This window comes from Eulemur rufifrons, chromosome 14, assembly GCF_041146395.1.
Source record: "Eulemur rufifrons isolate Redbay chromosome 14, OSU_ERuf_1, whole genome shotgun sequence".
Lineage (NCBI taxonomy): Eukaryota > Metazoa > Chordata > Mammalia > Primates > Lemuridae > Eulemur > Eulemur rufifrons.
This window is the reverse complement of record NC_090996.1, coordinates 20,218,654-20,246,299: the sequence shown is the minus strand read 5'-3', so window position 1 is coordinate 20,246,299 and position 27,646 is coordinate 20,218,654. Positions and strand designations below refer to the sequence as shown.

General features: G+C 41.3%; 1 protein-coding gene across 5 annotated transcripts in view; it reads left to right on the top strand.

Annotated features, from left to right (window-relative positions):
- TNRC6A (trinucleotide repeat containing adaptor 6A) overlaps positions 1 to 25,574 on the top strand; it is a 162,342-nt gene extending 136,768 nt beyond the window's left edge. For 2 of the 5 annotated variants that reach the window (XM_069486797.1, XM_069486798.1), the window contains exons 10-24: positions 853 to 933; positions 1,309 to 1,360; positions 6,748 to 6,890; positions 7,588 to 7,725; positions 8,188 to 8,316; positions 8,791 to 8,868; positions 9,156 to 9,366; positions 12,118 to 12,249; positions 15,405 to 15,563; positions 16,189 to 16,329; positions 17,907 to 18,014; positions 19,378 to 19,599; positions 21,401 to 21,471; positions 22,205 to 22,344; positions 22,763 to 25,574. In XM_069486797.1, coding sequence (XP_069342898.1) covers positions 853 to 933; positions 1,309 to 1,360; positions 6,748 to 6,890; positions 7,588 to 7,725; positions 8,188 to 8,316; positions 8,791 to 8,868; positions 9,156 to 9,366; positions 12,118 to 12,249; positions 15,405 to 15,563; positions 16,189 to 16,329; positions 17,907 to 18,014; positions 19,378 to 19,599; positions 21,401 to 21,471; positions 22,205 to 22,344; positions 22,763 to 23,138 — 2,181 coding nt within the window. In that variant the 3' untranslated portion in view covers positions 23,139 to 25,574. Of the gene's footprint in view, positions 1 to 852; positions 934 to 1,308; positions 1,361 to 6,747; positions 6,891 to 7,277; positions 7,425 to 7,587; positions 7,726 to 8,187; positions 8,317 to 8,790; positions 8,869 to 9,155; positions 9,367 to 12,117; positions 12,250 to 15,404; positions 15,564 to 16,188; positions 16,330 to 17,906; positions 18,015 to 19,377; positions 19,600 to 21,400; positions 21,472 to 21,881; positions 22,009 to 22,204; positions 22,345 to 22,762 lie in introns of those variants that run through there. The other 3 variants (XM_069486796.1, XM_069486799.1, XM_069486800.1) reach the window with 3 other exon arrangements.
- Positions 25,575 to 27,646: the final 2,072 nt, after the last annotated feature.

Below are 27,646 nucleotides of genomic sequence, written 5' to 3'. Positions count from 1 at the left end.
GTCAGAAGGAACAGGTAGTAGCAAAGGGAAAGGGCAATTATGGCAACAGACCCAGAATGGTCCTGTGATCTACACATAAATGAGAGACCTAGATCTCCATGGCTTCCAGCCTCCCTATCTACCAGACTGCTAGTCACGGACCCTTCATTCTCTCATCTCAGTGTGGTTTCCATGCCACCCATACCCCAGCCAGCCACAGAAAGCCAACACTAAGTGGGAGGAATCCCAGCTTCAACTACTGCTGGGGTGTTATGTTCTTGGCAACACAAATAAAAATTTTAAAATACTTCTTCATGTGGAAACACATGGTGTTTTTTTTTTTTTTTTTTTTTTTGGGGTTTTTTTTTTTTTGTACAGTGTACTTAGCATAATTAAATTGTGGGTTAAATTGGCTTCTTCACACCAACCTGAGAACCTAATTGCTATTTTTTACTTTGGTTTGGAGTAAGAATTCCAAAAATCTAAATTATAATTAGTCTTATAAAACACAGTCCATGTGTAAGTTGGAAACTGCCTGATAGACAGTTCTCCATTATTCAAAGGCCCTTTTTTTTTTTTTTTTTTCTATTTGTGGGTCATTGAGGCCTTTTGCTTCTGTCTTTTCCTTCTGACTGCTTGCCTTTAGAGATTTCTCTATACATTACAGCTATACCAGAGGACTGGAGCAAAGGAAGTTGAAAATCAAATAAGTTGATTTTTAATTGTTAACAACTCTAGTAAGAGTTGGTTGGAGGAAAAATTATTGGCTAAAAATAAGAGTGGGGAATTGTCTTTAAGTTTTATTAATCCATCACTATACCCAGATAAATAGATATGGCCATGGCATCTTTTCTACTTTTTTATTTTACAAAGGGAATGATGAAAGGTGGAAACAAACAAGAAGAAGCATGGATCAATCCATTTGTTAAACAGTTTTCAAATATCAGTTTCTCGGTAAGTATGTTTCCTTAGCAGCTGCCCTCCCCTTTTAATGGTATTCTATTAAAATTTATCCTGATTTATTTTTTCTGTTTGTTTTCTTAAGAATTATTCTTAATCTTTGAGTCCTTATGAATATGCTTGAAGTTAGAGTAAAACTGGCCTTCAAACCTTCTTTATTTTTATATGTTTTAGCTAAAAACTTTGATTACATGTCTTATTTTAAAATTGATCACATGTCTAATTTTTAAAATTATATTAGGCAATGAAAAATGGAGCTTTATGATCCACTTGAATTTCACATAGTAAAATACAGTAAAATTCTTCATTTTTCATTTGTTTTCCTTGGTAAACTAAGGTCTCCTAACATGTTGCTTTTTATTTCTTCAGAGAGACTCACCAGAAGAAAATGTACAGAGCAATAAGATGGACCTTTCTGGAGGTAAGAGAAAGTTAAATCAGTTTGTTTATATTCACTGATGGGCAGGCATATCTGTGACATGAACCTGCTGGACCTAGACCAGGAGAGGGGAGATCTGTGCGGCCCAATATACATTAAAATGCTGTGATGAAATGTGTTGATGTGCCTTTAAAGTGCAAATCATTGTGCAGAGCCAAGGTAGTGGTGATACTACTCTGATTACCTTAAATATAATCCTGTCAAGAGTGAGTTATCCAGATTAGAGAGTATTGTCTTCCTGACCAGGGAACAGGATGTATAAATACCTAGCAGGACAGAGACATCTTAGACTATACTGTAGGCATGGCAAGTAGTTCTATATAATGGGATAGGAAATACAGAATTGGTGGTGGGGGATGGGGCATGATGGTGAAACTTCACTAGGTGGGTGCTGGAAAAACTAGGGTAGGTGCTGAGTCACGAGGAGCTTAGGCATACTTTATTCCTCAAGTATGGATTAAAGAAGTGTAAGCAGGAGAATGACATGGTTTGGGTTTATGTTTTATTGGGTATAGATTGAAAATATCTTAAGACAGAAAACATTGACAGCAGAAGATAGATAAAAAGATACTAAAGATAGCAAAACCAGTTAGAAATTTGTTGCAGTAGCCAGTGATTATTTTCAGAGCTCCAAACTAAGACAATAGATGTTAAGAATCTAATTCAGTGGAGACATAGGAATTACAATCAGCAAAAGTTGATAACCAATTTGAACCAATTTGTTATGGAGGGTGAGGGAGAGTGTGGTAAAGGATAACTTGCCAGCTTTCTTGCGTGGACGGTCTAGTAGATCGTGGTGCTGTTGTATTAGTCAGAGTCCAGTCAGGAGAGAGAAACTATACAGTAATTTGAATAGGGAAGGTTGGTTTAAAAAAAATTTTTTTTTTAATTTTTAATTATTATGGGTAACAATAGTTGTATATATTTATGGGATACGTGATGTTTTGATACAGGCATACGATGTGTAATGATCAAATCACTGAAATTCAGATATCTGTCACCTCAAGCATTTATCATTTTTTTATTAGGAACATTCCAATTCCACTCTTTTAGTTTTTTTAACATATACCCTTCCCAGCTTCTGATAACTATCATTCTACTCTTCATTTCCATGAATCAATTTTTAAAAATTTTAGCTCCCACATATGAATGAGAGCATGTGACATTTGAACAGAGAAAGTTTAATATCAATATAAAGAATTATTAACTCTAACAAGGAATTGGAGTAGTGAGGTACTGGCTAAAGAATGTGTGAATAGCAGATAGAAGAAGTCACTAAATTAGGACTGACATGGCATGCCCAAGGAAGAGCCCTCTCCCCTCACTATGGTGCTACCACAGTGGAATGGTAGGAAACCTACCCTCTAAGATACCAGTGAAAGCAGCTCAGAGGAGAAGTGTCTCACTGGAGAAGGCACCCTGCTACCAAGCTGCCAGAGAGGATGCGGTAGAAGCTGCTGGCCTCTGGTGAGCCAGCATTGTAGGAGCCTGGTGCTGGAAAAGCTACCTGTGCTGCAGGATAGAGCTCACCAGAGCCAGGAAACCAAACTTTCCTCTTACAGTGTCTGTCCTACACCCTCTACCCACAAAGCTTCAGTGCCAGCTGGCAAAGGAAAAAATATGTTATTGGCCCAGATCCATTTTTTTTTTCCACAGACCAGTCAAAAAGGATGAATTTGGAGCTGAGAGGAAATAAGTCAGTAAGCAGCACAGTTCACCCAACCTTTGACTGCTTACCTTCCATATACACTCTTCTCCACACATTTGAAGTCCAGTACAATGGCAAAACAACTCTATATTTGTACTTAACAAGATACAGTGTTCATTCTTAAAAGGGAAGAAGTTTTCCCTCTCTCTTCAAAATGAGGAGCTATACATTCCTAAGAATCACTGTATTCATCACTGGCTGTATTAATTATCCCTTACACTCAGGCACAGTTTGTTACCTGAAGATTAATTTACAAAGTTAACCAGCAACTTGTGAATAAAGTAAAAATGGGGAAGAGAAAGAAGAAGAAAATAGTTGGCCTATACAAATTAACATACACATGTAACAAGCAATAGAAGACATGCAAAGCTACTACCATTGGTCACAAGCCATCATTGGTATCTGTGGCTTCCTTTTTTCACTACCTGTTCCAAACTTAGCCCACTCTCAGGTTCAACCTTGGCTGCTCTGGGTGGAGTGACCCAAACCTTCGTTCCTGAAGGGGCTGGGCCCTCAGTTGTCCTGCCTTTTATGGTTGCTGTAGTTTATCATTTTCCTTTGCTTGCTGAGCATGGAAGTACTAAGAATCATCCCAGAGAATACCCTGGGTTCTACACCGTCTTCACTGCCTTCATTTTGTACCAGGAAACTAATTTCCCCTTGGTAATCAGAATCAGTCACCCCAGCCAGTAGAGTAGTGCCTTTTTTTTGCCTGTTAGTTCATGTTACAAGGAGTGCAGAATGTCCAGGTGGCAGTCTTCATCTTCCAATATAGTGGAACCATAGTTTTGTCTTTTATTGGAAGTATTTTCTCTCTCAAGGATTAAATTCTCTAAACCAGCAGAGTTGTTGGAACAGGAAGCAAGAATTCTCTGTAAGTGGCTTATTAGGTATAATTATAAGAGAAGCCACTCATACTTTCCCCTTTTGATTCCCAGGCCTATGTATTCTGGTAATGGGGGAGACACATACTGCATCCTGTAAGGCAGAAGCCCATCGTTTTAGGATATTGTCTCCCAACTTGCTTTGTAACTGAGTCTTTAGTAAGCCATTCTACCTGTCAATTTGGTTAGCTACTTTCGGGTGATGGCATATGTGCTAAGACCATTTGATCCCATGGCACTAGCCCGTTACTGCACTTCCCCTGTTGTGAACTGAGTTCCTTGATCAGACACGATGCTGTGAGGAGTGCCGTGGTGGTGAACAAGGCAATCTGTGAGACCATGGATGACAGAAGCCTTACAAGCAAGAAGAATCCGTGTCCAGAATACATGTCTGTTCCCAGGAGAACAAATCTCTGCCTCCTCCACACCTCGCTGAATGGCACAGAGGTTGCCGTGATATCATGCTGGTGGAACTTGCTGGAAATCTGCCCTCTTAGGGTGCTAGGAAAAGCTGTTCATGGAGAAGTATCTCACCAGAGACACTCTGCAGCAAAACTGTGTGGAGGTCTGGGGGATGCTGCGAGAAGCTGGGCACTGAGTGCTGCTGGCTGACCAGGCAGGCACCGCAGAGGCTGTGAGTGCTGCAGGAACCGGCCAAGTGAGCACAGCGTTTCCTCCTGCATTGTCTCTCCAGCACCCTCTGTTGACAATGCCTTAGGGCCAGGTGGCAAAAACAGAGTAATAAAAAGGATGAATTGGGAGCTGAGAGACAATAAATCATTAGGCATTATTCGAGATAAATATAATAGGAATAGCAGGTTTGATAGATAAGATACTCAGTCTGAAGTTGCTATGAAAACCTTGTGGCAATGTCCAGTAAGCAGTAGAAAATCTGAATGTGGAGCTCAGAATAGATAGGGCTGGAATAATAAGTGTAACTAATTAGACATGGATGGTAGTAGAATCCATAAGGCTATATTGACCAGAGAGAGTCATAGAGTAATGGCCCAAAGACAGAATTCTGGGGAATAATGACAATTTAAGGAATATCCTGAGAAGTAGGATGAGTTGAAGTAGAATAGAATAATTTTTCAGAAGCCAAGAGTTTTAAAAACAGGAGAATGGTTGTCAGGGAATGGATTTGACAGTGGAGGTTTGGAGCAATGTTGGTAACAAAAGGCCCTTCTTAGAGGGCTGGTAGCCTAAGGGAAGATTGTCACATTTGGCACTTAGTTTTTAGAGGGATGTAGAAGTGTTGGGGAATGGTTTTTGGAGAAGATGTAACACATTACTCTTTTAAAAGATATAATTTGCATAGGCAAAAATAATGTGGCTTATTAGGAAGAAACTTGGAGAGAGACTTAGGAGAAGAGTTGATTGGATTTGGTTATAGGATTAGGTGTAGAGAGGGAGGGAAAGTGTTTAAAGCTTGGGTGTATCAGTGAATAATGATGCCATTAACAGGGGGAGAGAGAACAGAGGAAGAGGTTGTTGCAAAGGATTATTGTCATCAAGGGAGGGCTCTTAAACAAGTGCTAAAAGGTATATTATTCAGATGCCTGACCCATAGCTGGAACAGTACTTTAGGAAACTAGTGGCATGTTTAAAATATACCTATTTTAAGCATTTTTTCCTTTTGTTAAAAATTTTTCCTTTTCTACTTCCCTAGAATGAGGGTAGTAAGGGTAAGTATAATGGTGGTGGCAGACATCTCAAAAAACAGCCATTGCAAAGAAATGATGGATGAGATTTGAGGATTGAGAAAATGTAGAGAATGAGGAATAGGGAGGTGAAAACCTGTTAGAAGCGACAATGAGGCATTGACGTGAATATGCCTAGCAGGCAGTTAAAGATGTGGGACTGAGCTCAGTTGTGAAGTCAAAGCTACACATTTGTATTTAGGAGTCACTTGAATGGGGATGAATGTTGATACCTTGACGGTGAATAGTCTAGGGGAAGCAGGTATACAGAGAGATAGTCAAAAGACTGAGATGCTGAGTGTGCTAAGCCAACATTGAAGAAGCAAAAAGAGGCGGGCTCAGCTGTACACAAAAAGGAGAAACCACAATGGGCAGATGGTAAGGATGGGGAGGCAGAGAGCAGGGTCCCCACTTTGAAGATCTATTGAAATAGGGTGGTAGCTTATGGGCTTGGGGCCGGCTGTATCAGCAAAGATTTTGCAGGAGAGAAGTTTCCATGAGAGAAGGTCATTTTTTTTTGCAGAGCAGTCAGAATGAGGAGAGTAACAGACTTAGCAAGGCCTTGGAGAAGGGAAGTTGTTAACGCTGTCTGGTCTCCAGTTTCCCCACCTGCTAAATAGGCGCGATAACAGGACAAGCATTAAATTAGTACACGCAGAGCACTTGGAATGGTACCTGACATATACTAGGCATTTATTAAATGGTGGTTATGGTGGGTGCTGGTTGTTGGTTTTGTTACTTGTTAATGAAAACTTATCTTTATTATAAAATCAAGCATGTTAGAGATGAGTATAGATGTCTTAAGTTATGTTGCCTAAGAAGTCTTTTGAAAATGAGATGTTAGCCACCTTCTGTTTACTAGTCTTTTCAAGTTAATTGGTTCAATAAAATAACACTATCTGCTAAACCCAACTTGCGAGTAATGCAAGATTTATGAAATGCAAGTATATTTTTCATGTATCCTTATTTTGGCAGAAGTTATTTTAGTTTGGAAAGTATTTTCCTTTCTGTTGTAAAGTTATCTGAAACCAATTAGGTTATATCCTATTTGATAACATAGTCTCCTGCATTTATTAGGAATGTTACAAGACAAACGAATGGAGATAGATAAACATAGCCTAAATATTGGTGATTACAATCGAACGGTCGGGAAAGGCCCTGGTTCTCGGCCTCAGATTTCCAAAGAGTCTTCCATGGAACGCAATCCTTATTTTGATAAGGTAAGATTTTTTTTTACCTTTACCTCTGTGACTAATAAACCAATACACTTAATAGCATAATTTTCACATTAATATTTTAGAACATTTTAAATAATTTAACGTGTTATAATCCAGTACTAAATCCTGTTACTGGATTTGTAGCTCATTGTCCTTTCATGTCTCAATTTAGCATAGGAGTTGCATTTATATTTTCTTCTTAATCCCATGAAATATGTTTGGCTCTTTTTATGTGCTCTAGAATTAACACTAATCTGATCTCTTCTGTTTTCTACTTGTTTCCTGTTGATGCTGGAATGTCATGTGACTTCTCTTCTGTTCCTGCAATGATTTCTCCCTTCCACTTGTTTGCTTGGCTGGTGTTGCACATCTTTCTGTCTGTCCACTCAGGATGGCATTGTAGCAGATGAATCCCAAAACATGCAGTTTATGTCCAGTCAAAGCATGAAGCTTCCCCCTTCAAATAGTGCACTACCTAACCAGACCCTTGGCTCCATAGCAGGGCTGGGTATGCAAAACTTGAATTCTGTTAGACAGGTAAGTCCAGGTGTGTATTTTAGGCTCTCTGTTGAATGATTTGTTTTAGTAATAAGATCTCTCTTACCTGTAGTTACTGTGTTTAAATCAGTAGTACTATGTGGTAATGAGATGTTGGTCCCTAAAGAATCCCACTGTTATCTGTTGTTGTTTGTTTTTTTAGAATGGCAATCCCAGTATGTTTGGTGTTGGAAACACAGCAGCACAACCCCGGGGCATGCAGCAGCCTCCAGCACAACCTCTTAGTTCATCTCAGCCTAATCTCCGTGCTCAAGTGCCTCCTCCATTACTCTCCCCTCAGGTAAGTAAGCTTTCCTTATATTCTTTTCTGCTTACCTGGAAAATAACCTTGAATAATTTTATATTTGAATGAGATGACTATTTTATAATAGCTAATTCACAGCTAGCTGCATCTTTGAGATTTTAGCAGAATGGCTGGAAGCATCTTTGAGGTAGTGCTAGTTCTGAATTAGCTATTACAAAAGGATGTAGGAAGGATGAAGAACATGAGTCAAGGATAATCTAAATCTAAAATTTATGAGATTCTTCTATAAAACATCTTGAGAGGAAGACAATCTCTGTCATCTTTTGCTTAACCCAAGAAAAAGTATAAGTGAACGATAAATTAGTAAGACAGAGACCACAGCCTGCCAATGAATAGTCCATTAACTTAATTATTCTGTGGATAATTTAAAATACACGGTACATATGGCTAGTTAGAGCTATTTTATCAACGTTATTAACTTACCATTGTGATCCTAAGGTTCCAGTTTCATTGCTGAAGTATGCACCAAACAACGGTGGCCTGAATCCGCTCTTCGGCCCCCAACAGGTAGCCATGCTGAACCAGCTATCCCAACTAAACCAGCTTTCTCAGATCTCCCAGTTACAGGTAAGCAGAGTGATAGTCCTATTTAGTACAACTTTACTGAGTGTTTCCTGTGTGCCAAACACTAAACTCTGTGCAGGAAGTATCGCAGTAAACAAAACAGTTATAGTCATAGCCCTCATGGAGCTTACAGTTTGTCAGGGAAGACATTGTGAACATCTGTGAGGAGTGTTTTGAAGAAGTGCAGGATGCTAGAAGAGGAGGCCCAGCCAAGTCGGGGGCTAGGGGGAGAGGTAGAATGATCAGGAAAAGTTTCTCCGTTGAAGTGAAAGTTTAGATTGCACTAAAGACTGAGTTTCAGTAGAATGGCTTGGAAGCCAGAGAGTCCAAGGAAGTGATTGTTCTAGATGAGTCAGGACATGTCAGCATTGGCTAGATCAAGTCATGCCTCTGTAGGCCCATCTGCTACAGTCATTCTGAAGCATACTAGTATGTAACGGTGTGGTGGTGACAACCTTTCTGCCATCTTCCCTCCAGCGATTGTTAGCGCAGCAGCAAAGGGCGCAGAATCAGAGAAGCGTGCCTTCTGGTAACCGGCAGCAGCAAGACCAGCAGGTAGATCAGATCCTTTCCATGCTGTGCTATCCTTTATTTTGGTAAACTCTACTTCTATCATTTCCATTTTAACAAGAGATTGGAAATGTCTTTCTTAAAATAGAATTTTTTAAAAATACAATGAAGTTTGTTGTTTATTAAACTGCTGTTTACTCGTGAGTCATATTAACTGTTACACCGTGATTGTTCGCCTTCCTGCTGAGAAGAAAGTGAACTGAAAAATGAAGAGGAATATGTAGTTATCTCTAAAGACTTTTTCCTCACAATTTTCCCCATTTTGTTTTAAGGGTCGACCTCTTAGTGTGCAGCAGCAAATGATGCAACAGTCTCGTCAACTTGATCCAAACCTGTTGGTGAAGCAGCAGACTCCGCCATCTCAGCAGCAGTCACTTCATCAGCCAGCCATGAAATCTTTCCTTGACAACGTCATGCCCCACACTACACCCGAGCTGCAAAAAGGGCCATCACCAATAAATGCTTTCAGCAACTTCCCTATAGGTGGGTTTTCCCTTGGCCATAGCATCCAGCTGATGCTTGGGTGTCACAAGCATGCATCCTTCTCTCTTACCCTTACAGCTCTGTTCCTGCGTGAAGTTGGCAGAGAGTTGCCATCCCCTCTTCTGAGTTTAGCCTGTCTTCATGCTTTGAGAATGGTCTCTCTCCATTTAAGATAATCACACTGTTTCACAAATTCCACGCTCATTTAAAGTGGATTAAAGGAAACTTTTCATTGTAAGACGGAAATATCTGAATTGTATTAATAGAATACGAATAGGTGGTGAAGGCTGATGTTATGGTTATTAGAAACAGCACACCAGAGAATTTTTGAGCAGTGCTCTTTTGGAGAAGCAGCTAGGAATGTCACGGTCACATTTACTAGTTTTTAGAACTTCAAATTTTAAATATTTATAAATGATCACTGGTATAAATAAGGAAATGGGGGTAAGAAAAGGGATTGCCTTTATTACACATGGAATAGTTTTCCCTACCCTTTTTTTTCCTATGTCTACAGGCTTTTATTCAGTGTGTGGAAATTTCAGGCTTGTATGTCTTCTTCTTAGGTCCCTCTTTTTGTGCCCTTGATTATATTTGACTCTTGATTGTTTGAACCCCGTTCATTTTGCTTTTTCTTTCTCTCTTTTCCTGTACAATGGTTTCTTAGAAACCAGCTTTGTTGGTTGCTAGCCAAGCTGTGTTTGAAGACCATTGGTTAACTAGCACGTTCTGGGGTGTGGGCAGAGGTTGAGACATGCTGTGCTTCACGCTGACTGAACTGATTTGGCTCTCCCTGATACTGCCATGGACTCTCAGCTAGGACATAAACTGCACTTTGAGACCTTGGGATTATTAGCAGTCTCCATACATTTCTAGAAACAGCTCCCTCATTAGTTACCACTGTGGGTGAATACTGTAGAAGCCATTTGCTGGTGATTAGGTGATCTAAGAGACAACAATATAGTGGCAAAAAAATACCCGACTACATTGACAGATTTCAGTCTCACCAGTGAAGGGGGTGGCTCTTACTGTTTGACTACACCCTTGACATATCAGTTGGGCCAGGGAGTATAAGCATGACATTTCCTATTCTGTTTGGCTTTTCAGCAAGGCATACTTTCCCTTGATTAAGAAAGCCTTCCCACACCAATATGGTTGTCCAAATCAGGCATTGATGAAGTACAGCCTGTTGGCTAAATTTGGCCCACTGCAGGATTTGGCAAATAAAGTTTTATTGGAACATGGCCACACTCTTTCTTTAGCATATTATCAATGGCTGCTTTCATGCTACAAGAGCAGAGTTGCATAGAGACAAAAGGACTATGTGGCCCAAGATACTTACTATGTGGACCTTCACAGAGAAAAATTGCCAACTCTTGATCTGACTGATGAGTCCAAGAACAGCAAATTTGAGTACTCTTTGTAAAATTGGGGATGATATTAGAGGATTCGTATTATTAAAGTTTTTAAATTTGACAGACCTTGGTATCACACGGACTCTCATCAGACCAAAGAATTTAAAACCATTTAATATGAAACTTTAGAATAAAAGAAAAACCCAGGAATTTGTTAAACAAAGATTCTGGCTTCCACTGGAAAGTCTTTATTTTTATTTTATTTTATTTTATTTATTTATTTTTGAGACAGAGTCTCTCTCTGTCGCCCCAGGTAGAGTACAGTGGTGTGATCATAGCTCACTGCAACCTCAAACTCCTGGGCTCAAGTGATCCTCCTGCCTCAGGCTCCCAAGTTGGTGGGACTGCAGGCATGTGCCACCACACCCAGGCTAATTTTTTGTACTTTCGGTAGAGAAAGGGGTCTCGTTCTTGTTCAGGCTGGTCTTGAACTCCTGACCTCAAGTGATCCACCTGCCTCGGCTTCCCCAGAGTGCTAGGATTACAGGTGTGAGCCACCGCGCCCGGCTTAGTCTTCATTTTTAAATAGACATTTTAGATTATTCTAATGTTAATAGTCCCTGGATCACACTTTAAGAAAGACTGACTTAATGGTCAGTTTTCGGACGACAGTATCTAAGATTGAAGTTTCTGTCCTTGTTTCTTTGTCCCAAAGGATATCTGAACCTGACATGCCTCATCAGCAAAGTTCAAGTAAATTGTGCCTTAGGTTATGGGTGTCTCCTCCTTAGGTGTGATTGTTAGAGCTGGATATGTTTACTTTAAAATGACAACATCCTTTGGTCAGGCTAGCTGACTGTTCAGTTTGTAACCAAAAGATAGCAACTGAAAGTGATCACAGTTTCTTCATCCATGGTACCCTTGGGAAATAGCTAGACAGATAATATATTTTAATAGAGGTAAACTGTAAATTTGATTTCCTTAAAATTTTTTCCCTCTTATTTTGCCAAGGAATTTAAAAATAATCAAAATTATATGGAGAAATCCTTTTCCACATATAATTATAGTATTAAGAGTCTTATGGTTTAAAAATACTATACTGTTGAGTGTAGAATAGCTAGTTAGGATTTGTATGTGTTGGTTATTCTGATAACCTAGCCGAGGCGCCTTCTCCCAACACTGTTTCTACACGACTGGGCCCAAGAGCCCAGAGTGCCTATTTTGCCTGCCTTGCCTTTATTATTATCATTTGGCTGTGCCACATTTGCAGGTATTTATTAAGGGACATTAAGCATGATTGAAATCATTAGTTACATACATTTTTCTAGAAAATAGAAGTTGTGGTAACAGAAGGAAAATGTGCTATATTTCATAAGATTTTTTTTTTTTAATTTTTAAGGCTTGAACTCAAACTTGAATGTAAATATGGATATGAACAGTATTAAAGAGCCACAGTCAAGACTAAGGAAGTGGACTACAGTGGACAGCATTTCTGTGAACACATCTTTGGATCAAAACTCCAGCAAACATGGTATAAAATACATTGTTACAGTTTCCCTTAAAAAACAAAAAACAAATGAATGCTAAATTTAGGCCTTTATCTTATTTTAAATATATTTTTTTCAAAGTCGAATTATCTTAGAACTTTTCCTCATTCTTACAAAGTCCTCCATTAATTATTCAGTCTTAGTTAAAATAAGAGACTTTCAAAGGAAAAGCAAAATTCACTTCTGTTTTACAAAGGAGAGATCAGATGATGCAGTTTTTTAAAAAAATTATTCCCCTTGTGATGGTTATGAAGTTTTTTCTAAGTGATTTTATTGTTCTTATATTCTTCTTAACATTTACTGAGTTTAATCTGACGTGTTCATAGTAGGGTATTAAAAATTTCTGTGATTTTATTTCTGTCAATTTCATGTATATTGACGTTTTCTTTATATATTTTGTTGATATGTGTAAGTCATATAGTTTTAATATTATTGTCTTCTCAGTTGAATTATTTTTTAGAAATGCCATTTTCATCTTATTTGATATTATCCATTCATCCAGCAAATGTTAATGGAATATATATATTCTGCTTTCCAAGGACTGTGTTCAGTACCTAGAATATGTAGACACATATGTGCATAGTACACAGTTGAGTGTATGTATGTCAAAATGTATGTATGTATTTATATAAAAATACTTGCCCTGGAGGGCCTTATTATAGTACATTGTAATAGGTAATATAAACGTTGATACTTATAATAGCGTAATAACACGAAGTTCTATGGGAGCATTGAGTCAGTTATAACTGTGGGTGTGGGTCTGGAAAGGATAGAAGGACTTATCTTGAAATGAGTCCTTAAGTGAACCAAACAAACAAGAAGAGGAAGAACAACCAAGAGAGAATAGTACACATGAGCTTCAAAGAGGTCAGCCTGGTGAATTTTGTATCCAAGCATGTCTGGAGGTGAAGGTGCAAATGAGAGAAAGGAGGCAGGTGAAGATGGAATAGTAGGTATGAAGTAGTGGACATCTAGACCAGATAAAACTTAAAGTAGTCTAGGTGAGAGAGAAAGGGCAATAGGCATGAGAGGGAGTGCATTGAAGAGAGTTTTAGAATTAAAAGCCAAAGGGCTTGGTGACTAACTTAACTCATTCTTCCATCCAGCAAACACATGGTTACTTACGATGTGCCTCCTATGCCTCTGGCCTCCTTCAGTCCTTTCCTTGACCTTGAAGACTTTGCTTGTGTCATTTCCAAAAAGTGTCCTCCAGGCTTTGTGCTCTAGTAGCAACTCTTTATATATCTCTGTTTCATATAAGTATCCACTTAGGAGGCCTGTCTCCATCACAAGAGCATAAACTCCTAGAGAAAAGTGACTAGAGCACATTGGAGTGTTCACTCAGTGAGCATTTGCTAGGTGAAGGGATGAGTGGATAATAATGCAATTAATGATAGAGCAAATGCAGGAATAGAAACAAGCTTGCTGTGATAGATAATGAATCAGTTTTGGATTTGTCGAATATGGTATTTGGGGGTAGCTCAACACAGAAAACCCCAGTAATAAATTAGAAACAGAGGTCTAGCATCCAGGAAAAAAGTCTGGACCAGAGGAAGATTTGGTATTTATTGAAGTCATCGACATGGATGAGGTTGCCCAGAGGGAGAGAACATAGAATAAAGAACAAAGACAGGATCCTGGAGCCACTAGTATTACAGAAACTTGGAAAAGAACGGCCAGAGGGAGGTGATATGGAGACCTAGAAAAATGTTTCTACCATTGTGGTTTTCTGTCTTGTCAGGTTAAGGTGAGTTTTTCCATGTTTGTTTTGTTTGTTTGTTTGTTTGTTTGTTTGTTTTAACAGAGAATCTGATCGTCAGTTTGTTTATAAAAACAAATTGTTCCCATCCTTTCATTGCTATCGTAGGTATAATGTACATCATATATTTTAAATACTCAGTACACTTACTTAAAGTATGCTGGTATGTAGTATGTATTGTGTAAATGAGGTATCATGTCGCAATCTTAAGTGAGTGTTATTTTTTTCCCCATATTACCAAAGCTTACTTAGATAGCTAATACATTAGTTGCTGAGCATAGAAGAAATAGCAACTCCAAGAGGCCTTCTATATCAGAGGTCTCAAGAGCACCCTCAGGCTCCACAGTGATTTGCTGGAACTCATGGAATTCAAAAAAGCTTTCATACTAACGGTTACAGTTTATTACAGCAAAAGAATACAGATAAAAATCAGCAAAGGAAAAAGGTGCATGTGATAGAGTCCAGGAGAAACCAGGAGTGAGCTTCCTGTTGTCTTCTCCCAATGGAATTGCATGGACAGCACTTAGGTCTCAGCAATGATGTGTGAACGCATGAACAAAGTATTGCTGATCAGAAAAGCTCACCCAAGCAATGTTGTTCAGGGTTTTTATCAGAGGTCGTTCATACACATCTGAAACGGCTGCATAACTGATCTTAGCTGTTCATCACCAGACTCCTCAGAGGTCAGACAACTATACTATGGGCCAGAGCCCCAGGCACAAAAATAAGCGTTCATCATAAATTATGGTCAGTGTCATAAACTATTTGGCATGCCCTAGGTATGCAAAGGTACTCTCACCTGGCAGAGCATTCCATGGGCTTAGGGGAGCTCAGGAGCCTAATAAGTGCTAGTCATGAGGCACTTTGGAATGTGAAGTCCAGGTCTGCTGTGCTAACCTTTTACTGCACACCTACAATGAGAAAAGCCAGATTTGTTAAGGGGAGAAAAGTGGAGTGTAGGCATGGACATTTGACTAGGAAATTCTGCATTAGGGAAGGGTTAAATTGGCATGTCTGAGATACTTCATGGTCCTAAGACTCTCCAACTTCCAGACAGTTTATAAAATTCCTTTTCCTTCCTCAGCATCCATAGAAAATTACAATGTTGGGGAGTGGGTATGACATATATAGAAGGATATTTCATTTTAGTTAGTTTTCTTCAAATGATATGTTAGAATCTTACTCTATAAGAGTTAAAAGCAGCTGAAGTCTGTAAAAGAGCACAGAGCTCTCTTTTCCTTGCACCCTCACATAATTTGCAGAACACTTTTTGGAGCCCACAGATCTAATGGAGAGTTTTCTTATTACATTTGAGAAACTATAAGACATAAATTTGATACTATATTTTGCTCACATTTCACTATCATTTTTTCTTTTTAGGTGCTATTTCAAGTGGTTTCAGGCTGGAAGAGTCTCCATTTGTTCCCTATGACTTTATGAACAGCAGTACTTCACCAGCCAGTCCTCCAGGTTCAATAGGAGATGGCTGGCCACGTGCCAAATCGCCTAATGGCTCTAGCAGTGTTAATTGGCCACCAGGTAAAATGCTAATACCATCTTTCCTGAGACTATGTTTCCATTAAGGTTTTGTTACATCTGGACTTACTAATAATTTAGCCCAATTCTGTGTGATTGGACTGATCTGTGCTGATAAGAAGGAATGCGGAAATGGTGAAGGAAAAGTTAAGTATAAAGTCTTGGGCAAATGAGCGTGCCTGCCTGTTCCTGGTGCCTTGATGCTCCGAGCAGCAAAGGTGGAATGAGTCCCGTTAACCAGCATAAAGAATTACATAAAAGACTTTAATTCATCGTTTCTCTTCAGTTGTGTCAGGTAGTTTCATTTGCACTGAGGAATCACAAGAAATGCATCTGTGGCCTACTTTGTCCTACTTGAGTTGCAGTGCCTTTGTGATTTGTCATAAAGCACTTTAAAGTGTTACTGTTTAAAAATGTATAAATCTAGAGAAACTTACAAAAAACTTACAAGTTATTCGTAAAGAACAGCTTTTGTTGTACTAATTGTATTACTGAACCAGCCTCTTAAGGTTATTAGTAGTAAAATTGGAGAATATTTGAGAGTTGCATAAAATTTAGGAATAAATGATATTTAATAATGGATTTTAAATGATGAAACTTTGAACTAATTTTAAATTTCCACTTACAGAATTTCGCCCTGGTGAACCATGGAAAGGTTATCCAAACATTGACCCCGAAACTGACCCTTACGTCACTCCTGGCAGTGTCATAAACAATCTTTCAATTAATACTGTGCGGGAAGTTGACCACCTCAGGGACAGGAACAGTGGTACGTAAGGTGGGGGGTGGGGGGCACGCTCAAGTTAATTTCTGAGTGATGCTCAGTAACCCACTTTAATGGCACAAAGTGGGCATGAAGCTCTCAGCAGCCAGAGTCACCCCAGCTCACAGCACCCGACAACCCATGGAATCATGAAAATGAAGATAATTCTCAGTGTTCCCATAAGTGACTCTTTAATTTGCCCACCTTAAAAAATGATGAGGATTTATTATCACTTGATATGGCAAAACACATATATTAATTTAATAAGTTAACACAAAGGACCAACAAATATTTGCTTTCCAGTAATTGTATGAAAAACATGCTGAGGATTGCCATGTCTACTTTATACCAAGTTATGAGATTGTGGTTATTTAAATATGGATGTTTCTTGTAAAGGATGTGAGCATAATCTTATATGTTTATACACTCTGAATATTGAAGGACTTTTCTCTGGTGGAGCAAATTAGCCTCTTTTTCTCTCAGAGAGTAAAAATAAGTCCAATTTATGGATCCCTGCAATCCAGGTGGGTTATCAAATAAAACCATCCTATTACCTACCACATGGTTACTTTTCACCTCTAGGCATTTACTTGTATTCCATCCATGATTTTCTAGAAGAAAGGTAAATGAAAGGCATTTTTGAAATACTGAGAAGTATTTTCTTTGTTTTTGTAAAATGTATCCTCTCAGTTTAAATATATAATTTTCTAAGGTAACAAGTTTTTGCTCTATCACAGTGGTAAGAAAAGAATCCTCATCATTCTAAAAGGGCTGAATTTAGCAGATAACCATATAGAAGCAGTTAAAGCTACTACTTTTACAGGAGAATAAAAAGCCAAGCATAGAACTTCACAGCATGGCAGTTAATAAATAGAAGGATCAGATGGCCTACAGAAAGGTGCTGAAAGGCAGGAGAGTTTAGATTTGGTATTAAAGGAAATACACTATTGAATGTTTTGAGAAGACTCATTCTTCAAGGTGGGGTGATATGACAGTGGGGAGCAGATTGGATTGGGAGACCAGTTGGGGATCTGGAGTGGTGATCCTGATGGTGGTCAGGTCTAGGGCTCATTTAGAGTAGTTGGTCAAGAGGGTTTTTAAAAATGGGAAGAAACACTAGGTTTTGGACTCTTGAGTGTGGGGTATGATGGAGAAGGCTGAAGGCTTGGCTTATTGCCAGTGACAGGGTACCTTGGGCACTGGCTGGCCTGTTCAGAGACAGGATTAGGAGCAACAAGGCTTGAACCTCCTTTTAAAGCCCAGTCGTGGGCAGTAGAGCTGCGTGTTGTCTTGGCTGCTGTACCCTATTGTTAGAGCGTATCCTCCCTACAGTTTTGAGAAAACGGGGTAGGAAGGAAAATACCTTTGCTAAGCCAAGGTAAAAACAACTAGCAAACTCTCGGCATACTCTTCTGAAGGCAAGAAGGAAGATGTAGTCTCAGGCACCATGTGTTATCCCAGGTATACCTGTTTTCTTTCTCGTGGCATGCAGTGACACTTCAGTTTCTCTGGATGGTTTTGCCTGTTCTTAAACTCCATGTCTCTTGCTCTGGTTGCTCTCATCGGACTCTCCCCCCATGTAGGGTCATCCTCATCCTTGAACACCACGCTGCCTTCAACTAGTGCCTGGTCATCCATTCGTGCCTCCAACTACAACGTTCCCCTCAGCAGTACAGCACAAAGCACTTCAGGTGAGCCTCGTCCTGTGCACACCAGGGCCCTGTGCACACCAGGGCCCTGTGCACACCAGGGCCCTGTGCACACCAGGGCCCGCTCAGGAGGGGAGGGCGTCCGCACAGCTGGGGCTGTGGCAGCTGCTTTTAATGCCCTCTTCTTTTTATCCAGAGTCTTCTCTTCAGGGAGTCAGGAGACTATATTTGTGAGCCTAGGGAAATATTTTCAACATCATTTATTCCTTTAAAATTTATTGTACCTAGCAGTCATCTACTAAAGTAATTAATTTTCACTGAACAGCTCTCATTCTCATTTGAGAGCTACCTCGGCTCTGTAATTAAATGTAATTTAAGCCAAAGCGATTCTCAAACTATCTGCAGTAAAGGATTTTTTTTTTTTTCCTAATTTCCAATCCTCTGTAGAATACAGTAAACATGAATTTTGAATTATTAGAAAAATGGTTATACACTTAAGAGTTATAGCAATGTCAAAGTTTTCAAATGTTCACTCTAAATTTCTGTGCTCATTCTGTCGCAGGCCAGTAATACAACTGTGTCGTGGCCAGTCTTCGACCACATTTTGAGTAGCACTGATTTAAAGAACATGCACTTTGTAAGCCAAGTAGAAAAAAGAATTAACAGTGGTGGAATATAGGAAATTTTCCATCTTTTTCTGTTCCTTTTAAGTTTTTAGCATTATTTTTGATGTAGTTTATTGTGTGCCTGATCCCTGTACACCCCCTTGTGCCCCCATTGCTGTGAAGCAGTGTGTATCAGGAATTGAGCTGACTTTCTTTTCAAACAGCCAGCTCTGCATTAGACCCGCAGGCAAATTACTTAGCCTCTCTGCCCTCAGCAGCACGCGGTCAGGGTTAGAGATATGTGTGTCAGCCCAGCGCTCGGCACAGGGCGGCCGGCACCCAGTGAATGTATCTGTCATGCCGACTCCCGGAGTGGGGGCCACTTGTGTAGTCCATTTCTCCATGAGTAACCAACAAAGTTCTGAAATTTATTTAATGTCCTGTATGTCTTGAGTGACTCAGTTATGGTTATTTAGGAGTTCACAGTTGCTATTTTAGAGGAATTCAAAGCATTTTTGGTTTTGATTTCAGTTAAAGTACAGTTTTATATACTGGCCTAAGAATCTCATAGGTCTTAAAACTATTAATAACAGATCAATGGTCTGAGTGTTTTGAGAGGTGGGAGCAGTTTCCTTTGGGCCTTTTGAATTTCTTTTTGGCCAGTTAAGTTTGGTTTCAGAGTTTTTAGTATAATTTCATTTTCTTTGATTTGTTTTTTATGGGAGAATGGGCGTTATTTGAATTTTCTCTTTTCTTAAATATTATTCCACCCCTCTCCACTTTCCCCCCCCTTCGAGTAGCCAGAAATAGTGATTCCAAATTGACATGGTCTCCTGGTTCAGTTACAAACACCTCTCTGGCTCATGAGCTGTGGAAGGTCCCTTTGCCACCTAAAAACATCACTGCTCCGTCCCGCCCACCTCCGGGACTGACTGGTCAGAAGCCACCCTTGTCTACGTGGGATAATTCTCCCCTTCGTGTAGGTGGAGGATGGGGAAATTCTGACGCCAGATATACCCCAGGTAAGATGAAATATGTAAGTTGGTTTCATATGGTTTATTTGCTGAATGCTAACCAGTACCAACAGTCTGTTTAACAGAGACTGAAACAGTAATGTTACCCTCTGTAAGGTGGGATGAGAACTGAAATATACGATTGCCAGTGCATCGCCATCTTCTGCGATTTCCATGTGTTTGAGAGTCTCAGCCCAGTTTACTTAAGAATATTTACCCAAAGATATACAACAGTCAGTAGTAAAGTTAATGAATGGGGAGCACTTTTCTTTCAGAAGTTCCTCAAGAGTGCACCTTAAACTGTGTAGTATCTTCCTGCTCATGGCAGGTTTGCAGAATAACACCGTGTCACACAGGGCAGAAGCCAATATGTGGCAAGGCTGGGGAAGGTGGGAATAGCCCATCTGGGCCTCAAAGATGGGGACTGTTTGGGTAAGAGCTTGGCTTACACTTGGGATGACCATACAACTTACTGTTTAAACAGGGACATTAGGGAGTGAAAGAGGGTGCTGTTAACTAATGATATAGAGCCAACAAGGCATAAACCAGACTGTCCCAGGCAAACTGGTTCCCCTGCTTTTGCTCATTTTGTAAATGACTGGCATTGCATGTGTACTGGCATCATGTCCCTGCCTGCACCCCCAGGCCATAGACATACACACAGCCACTTGTCGTACTCACAGTGGTCCAGCGGTTCTCCCAGTAAGAATGGTCTTAAAGACCCTCATTCTACTCTGCCCAGAAACTGTACCAAACTTTATCTTCAAGCTGAAAATGAATAAAACTTCATTAATATTTTCTGATCTAATGTATAATTTCAAATCTTTAGACAGGTAATTGGCTACAAAAAACTTGCAGCATTTCCTTTGAAGGGAAAGTTTTAATTACATGAAACAAATAGTTGGGTCCGTTCCAAGCTACTAAATGCAGATTAATGTCATTGGTGTGTTGTAAGCCACACCAGTAGGTGAGTGTCCGCTAAGTGGCTGGTGGCACACAGGGAGGGGGAGCTAATAAAAGGCCACGGAGCCCCCACCCTAAGGAGGGTTGGTGGAGTTGAGTGGGATCAGGAAGCCAAGCCAAGCAGAGGAAATTGCCTGTGCCGAGGCTGAGACCTGAGACAGCACAGAGGTTCCGTTGGGAGTTATTAGAGAATGGGGGCTGGAGGGAAGGTTCAGTGAGAAGTGAATTAGGCAGGAACTATGTCATGGAACAATCCCAGCCACACTGAAGTGTTTGTGAGGTACCTTTAGTTGGAGATGGAGATGGGGCAGGGCTGGATCATGATTAAAAGCTCAGTTCCTAGGGGAAGAGGATGCCATGGAGGCCAAGCAGGGAAGCCAGTTGGGGAGCTCCCACACGAAGGACGTCTAGATGATTACAAGCTCTTAAATCCCCTTAAAGCTTCACACCCTGAGGAATATAACATGTAGGTCATCAAACCTCAGACAATCACAAACCGAGACCTCCCCCAGATGGTACCTTTCTGAGATAATTTTAGCTTTATAAATGAAAAGATCCCAGAGGGATGTGCCCTTTTTTGGCTTACTACCCTACCATGTGGTGCGCTGGGAGCAGTTCTGAACTCACAAGCTCCCTGCCCTAAGAGCTCACCTGGCCATGGCTGGAGTGAGCTCAAATTCTGGGCCGAGGGAGAAAGTATCCCTTGTAGAAGTGCAAAGATGAGAAGGAATCCACGAGGCCAGGTGATGTACTGAGTACCTGTAATTTGACTGGGGTATGTTTGTCCTAAACAGTCATTTAGGCTGCAGTCTTGGAAAACTGACTTGTCCTTTTTTTCCTTGTTTAGGTTCCAGCTGGGGTGAGAGCAGCTCAGGGAGAATAACAAATTGGCTTGTTCTAAAAAACCTTACACCTCAGGTAAGGATACCAGATATCCTGCTTTATATGGATATGCCAAGGAGCATGGGAACGAAGGTTTCAGGTCTGAGTTTGAGACAAGAGCTACTAAGCGATAGTCAAGGCCATGCAGAGGAAATGGCAGAGGACTGGTCTTGAGATGCCTCAGGCAAGCTGTGGTCTGATGCAGTGGACGTGCACGGGAACACACAGAAATACAGATGCCTAGGTCTCACCCCCGAGATTCTGATTCAGTAGATCTGGGCATCTGCATTTTTATGAGGGCCTTCAGATGAATCTGATGCAGTCCTAGTCCTGCACTTTGAGAAACCCAGGTCTGCCCTTTAAGGTTAGGACATTTCTCAGCCCCTAGACTACTCCTTCCTCTGGAGGCTGGATGTTAAGAGCCCACCTCCCTCCCCTCCCCCCAGGGAGCAGTGCCTTGGTGGATCCTGTCCTCAGGGCAGGAAGAGAGAAGACATGAAGCCACAGCAGGGGCAATGGCTAACTAAGGAATTGGGGATCTGGGGAGTGTCCAGGAGTCTAGAGGCCACAGAGGTATGGCTCTGGGACCAGTGGAGGTGGGGAGGGGGGCACTGTACCCCATCATAGCAGCAAGTGCCAGTGAGGAGTGGTACCCAGGAGTGAAGAACCTTGGGAAAGAGAGAAAGACCAGAGCTGCAGCCTGGGACAGCCTCCCTGGATGGCCCTCATGATGACACGTCTAATTTGCGGTCCCCACACTGTCTCCTAGATCGATGGCTCAACTCTGCGTACTCTGTGCATGCAGCATGGCCCACTGATAACATTCCACCTGAACCTCCCACATGGAAATGCTTTGGTCCGTTACAGTTCAAAAGAAGAGGTAGTGAAGGCACAAAAGTCTCTGCACATGTAAGTTGGCCATTCAGCTCCTAACGGGGAGAGCGTGGGGGAAGGAGGGAGAAAGCACAGCATGGCCCCGGGTCCCTCAGGAGGTGCCTCCTGACAGCTGCAGCCTCACTGTACCCTGGGTTCCAAGATCGGTACTCCTGAGGGGAAGAATCAGACCTGACCGAAAGGGCCCTAGAAAATCCCTTATGTAGGAGACAGACAGACATGAGCTTGGCACACCACAGTGGTGCTCCCCGGGGAGGCTCCCTCTGGGCGAGGCATCAGGCCCTGGGGGGGCTGTGGGCACACTCGTTATGTGGTGACTTCTCTCTCTGTCTCCGGCTTTTCTAGCAGAGACAAGTTTCACCCTCACTTTTGAGTTAATGGAGCCCCTCTCGTATGTGGAGTGCTCACAGCCTGCTGTGCCTCTCTCCTCTAGGTGTGTACTGGGGAACACTACTATTCTTGCTGAGTTTGCCAGTGAAGAGGAGATCAGTCGTTTCTTTGCACAAAGTCAGTCTCTGACCCCTTCTCCTGGCTGGCAGTCTCTTGGGTCCAGCCAGAGCCGGCTGGGCTCCCTCGACTGTTCCCACTCATTCTCCAGCCGGACCGATCTCAATCACTGGAATGGTGCTGGGCTGTCGGGAACTAACTGTGGAGACCTTCACGGCACTTCACTCTGGGGGACCCCACATTATTCCACAAGCCTGTGGGGTCCTCCAAGCAGCAGCGACCCCCGGGGAATTAGCAGCCCGTCCCCCATTAATGCTTTTCTTTCTGTTGACCACCTGGGCGGGGGTGGAGAGTCCATGTAACAGTGTAGATGGAGACTCACAAACTGTGACCTCAGACGCGAAAGAAAGGAGCACTAAGTTGGGCTCGCCGCCTGCAGCCAGGGGCCACCTGTGGGAACAGCTATTCTCTGCACATTTTCCACTTTGTTTTCCCCAAAACATATCAGTTTGAATACTTGAATCATGCAGGCCAATATTATAATGTGAAAAGGTATCTATCTATTTACACTCCCAAATAGCGCCATACATGCTAAACCGTATAGAATGAGCTCACTTGTGTATATTCATCATGTTTAGCCTTCGGATTCATTCTTCCTTTTCTTTTCTGCCTTTTTTTTTTTTCTTTTTTTTTTTTTCCCCTGATTACCCACCCTACCCCCCCCCTTTTTTTTTTTTGCAAACCATTTTTTGGGCTGATAATGTATGAGCTTTTACCTTTGCACTGAATGATGTTCTCTCCGTCTAATCGGCAATATGGGGGGGCAGCTGTTCCAGTGTAAATGTTTACTCAAGGATGTTCTTAAAAGGTGTGCGCTCTCTACTATGCCTTGATGTTGCCTACCTTATTGTGGTATCGTGGAGTTTAAAAGATCAAGTTATGATACTGACTTTAGGATTATTAATGAAAGTATTGCACCAGTTTTTTCATGTTGTAAAACTAAAGAATTTCGCTCTGCAGTTTGAAAAACTGTGGCCACAGCTGTGACTTGCAGCCCACCTGCCACCCAGGACGGGCCCTGCACTTTGAATAGGCTTTCCATTTTGTTTTGAAGGTTCCCACAGTGAACCTTCTTGTTTACAGATTTTTTTGTTTGTTTTTTGAGAAAAAAATGTTTACTCTTCCATCATTTAAAAAAAATTTAAAAGACAAAAAAAAAAAAAAAGGAGGATGATTTAAAAGATGCTTTCTATCTCTGGGAAAAAAAGGAGCAGCATTTGGCCATGTTCTTTTGTTTTTCTATTCCTGTCCTAAATCAAAGAGCATGGTTCTCAGGAAAACCAGTTCCCCAGTAAAAAAAACTCCTTGTAGTTTCTTATAGGAAATAAAGAAAAACCCCAACTTTTAGCACTGATACTACGTATTGCTCTGTTAAAGAATTTTCTCTGCCAAAAAAAAAAAAAAAAGAAAAAACAAAAAAACGCTTAAAGCTGGAGTTTGACATTCTGCTTTCAGATGCTGTCTTTTTATTAGTGAGTGATGATGGTTTGCTAATAATCAATAGGTAATAATTTTTTGTAATCCCATCAAGTGGCTCTATATGTTTCTGCTCTCTTGTGACTGTGTTAATGTTTAACTGTTGTACCTTAAAGCCGAAATCAGTAACTATGCATACTGTAACCAAGGTATTGGGCTTACAGAGTTGTTTGTTGTATAAAGAAAATTTTAAATGTTGTTGCAAACTAACGAGTTACACCATTTTTAAATTTCTTTCCTCCCCCCTTTTTTGCCCACAAATGGTATTATAATGCTTGCTTAGTCAAAGAAGAGAGACTAAACAAGGGTAAAAATTTTAACAGTACAGAATTTGCCATCATTTCATTGCCTTGATTCTAACTGTTTGTGTCCTAAGATGCAAAAGAAGTCAGTGGCTTTTAACTGTTTACAAATAGAATGTGATTGTAAAATGTACAGTTTGGTTGTGTTTGAATTATGAAATTTCTTCATATATAATAAACCATGACTTTTTGGCTGCTCAACATTAATTGTCTCTTTTTTGTGAATTTATTTGTAGGCTCTTTTTTATAATGAAAGTTTCAAAGTTGCTATGTATGAGGGTTCTCATAGAGCAACCAATTAAAAAATCTAAGCAAATATTTGAACATTTTATCTGAACTTCTCCACAATTTCACCCTGAAATAATGTGAGAACATTGGGAAACTGTAGCTTGCTCCTTCCTACCCTCTTTGAGCATCTTTGGGATCTTGTTGCTCAAAACTTCTGTGACTTCATCTTCCCCACCATTTGTGCCCATCTCAAGCCTCAGCAAGAGACCATTTGGAACATGAAGCTTAATGACTTGACAGTGTACTAGTGTTAAACTCTCATACCTCTGTTACAAAACGAGAAATGCCGCAGCCTGGACTGGCCTTTTCTTCCCCCTTCACGGCCCTCCCTCCTCGCTGCAGGAGCCGGGGGCAGAACCTGTGTATGTATTTCAGTGTATGACTTCAAATCATGCTCCAACTTGCCAGGTGTAAGCTAATGTTGTTGAACACCTTAATATAAGCAACTGTTGTTCAATGCGTTCAATGTATATTGACTTCCACACTGGTTTTTCCAAAAACCAAAGGTAGCTTTGAAAAACCATGTCTGGAAATGTTTGGAACGTTAAGCTGATTGACCTTTTGGGGCTTTGAGTAGTATATAATTGACTTCATAACTGCGTTAATTGTATTGTTAAAGTGTTTGGGATTTTTTTGCGCTTGTTATGTGGAAATAAAGTGTTTGATTTAAAAATTGTTAAAGTGGTTTTGATTTTTGCCTAGTCCTTAACTAACACAGCTCTATTCTCTCAGCACCTGTAACCCAGACCTGCACATGACCGTGCTATGGCCCTGGCTTAATCTCAAGTCACTCACAGCCTAGGAGAGTCGCAGAAAACCTAACACAGTCACTCAGGCATTCTCAAATGTACCTCCCCGCTCTGCTCCCCTGCCCCAGTGGGCCTGCTGGGACCCTCGTCACCCTCAGTGACTGGAGGACAGCTTACACTGTGCTTTCCTCTCCCATCAAGAGTAGGCACCTCTTGCTTGCTGCAGAAATGGGATCCCATCTATCATCACTGTCCGGGCCACTGTGCTAGGCCAGCATGTGCCTAGAAAGCTCCCACTCATCTTTGTAATCCTGCTTGTCACACGTAGAGTAGTTGCCGAATAAATATTGGAAGGAAATAGCTCTTACCTGTTGCCACTGGAGGTCACAAGACTGGTGGTGTCACACTGTTAGGTTGTGCAGGTGGATGACCCAGGGATGTGTCAAGGTTGACAGGGTCGAATTCAGGTCAGACTGAATCTAGGGATCAAGAGGAAGAGGATATATTTGCATCAGGACTGAGGGGTCACCGATGTAGGTGGCACTGGGGAGCTGGCATAACATTTGGCAAAGGCATCATTTCTGTGCATTGGGACTTCACTGGTTTTTCCCTCTTCTCCAAAGTTCTTTTGGTTTCAGATATAAGAAATGGGGTCTCTGAACAGGACCCGGAATTGGAGCCCAAATGAAACTTGAGAGCCCCTCACAGAGACCAGCAGCCTTTGGCCCTGGTGGAACTTTCCCTGAGGAAGCATTTGCAAGGGCGGGGATAGGGAGAGTAACAGGAATGGTGCGTTCAGGGTTCTCTCTGCGTGTCAAGCGCGTTGTACACATTTTCTCACTTCATTTTCAGGGCATCCCAGCCGGGCCCTAGAAACAAAACCATAGTGCCTTTGGGACTGCCAGACGGTTTCTTATATTATTATCCCAAAGTTAGTAGAGGATGGAGGATGTGGGTCCCCTTGGGATGGAAGGGCCGAGTTTTAAGCTTGAATTTTAGGTTAAAACTGCATACAGATTCGCATTCTGCTCTATCATAGCTTTTCATCTAAAATGGTTTTAAATAGTTAAATTGCTTTTCTTCAGAAAGTCTCTAATGCCTCAGAAAGATGAGCCACCCCATGGCAGGGTGCAGTCAAGACCCACAAACCCCTTTAAGAAACAGCTGAAGAGCTTCATCCAGAGCTGCTGTGACTGTGACAAATGACGGGTAGCAGGGAGTCACCGAGTCACTGAGCTCTGGCAAAGAGGCCAGAGCGTGACATCCCCAGGGCCCTGCCCAAGTCCAGCATTCCCCTGTCCTGGCTGTTTGGATATTGCCATGCCCGTGAACCACCTGGGTTTTACTCAACTGCAGTTTGTTAAAGTCAACTCCTTGATTTAATTTCTTTACAAAGGTAAGTTGATGTCATTGTCTCATACTGTCAGTGTCATTTGCCATAAAAGAGCTATAAAAGAAACCAAACCAAACAACAACAATAAAATATTCAATTCTGGGAAAAGACAACTTGTCAAAGGGAGAGAGTAGAAAATGTCCAAGAGAGGCTAAAGGCATCCTGTCACCACACAGACTTCCTGCCGGTGTGGTCAGATGTGCTGCGGAGGGAGAGCTCTGTGCATCTGTGACTCTGCCTTACCTAGTCATCTCCTGTGCAGAGCCCAGGGCTGCGGGGCCCAGTCTTTAGAAATCGCTCCTCTGGGAGGTCTGTGGTGTGTGCAGGACAGTGAGGTCGGTTCCCAAATGTGTTGTGCTCAGTCCTGCTTTTTTTTTTTTTTTTTAATATAAAAAAGGTTGTGACTTACTTTTTTTTTTTTTTTTTGAGACAGAGTCTCGCTGTTGCCCGGGCTAGAGTGCCGTGGTGTCAGCCTAGCTCACAGCAACCTCAGACTCCTGGGCTTAAGCGATCCTCCTGCCTCAGCCTCCCGAGTAGCTGGACTATAGGCATGCGCCACCATGCCCGGCTAATTTTTTTCTATATATATTTTTAGTTGGCCA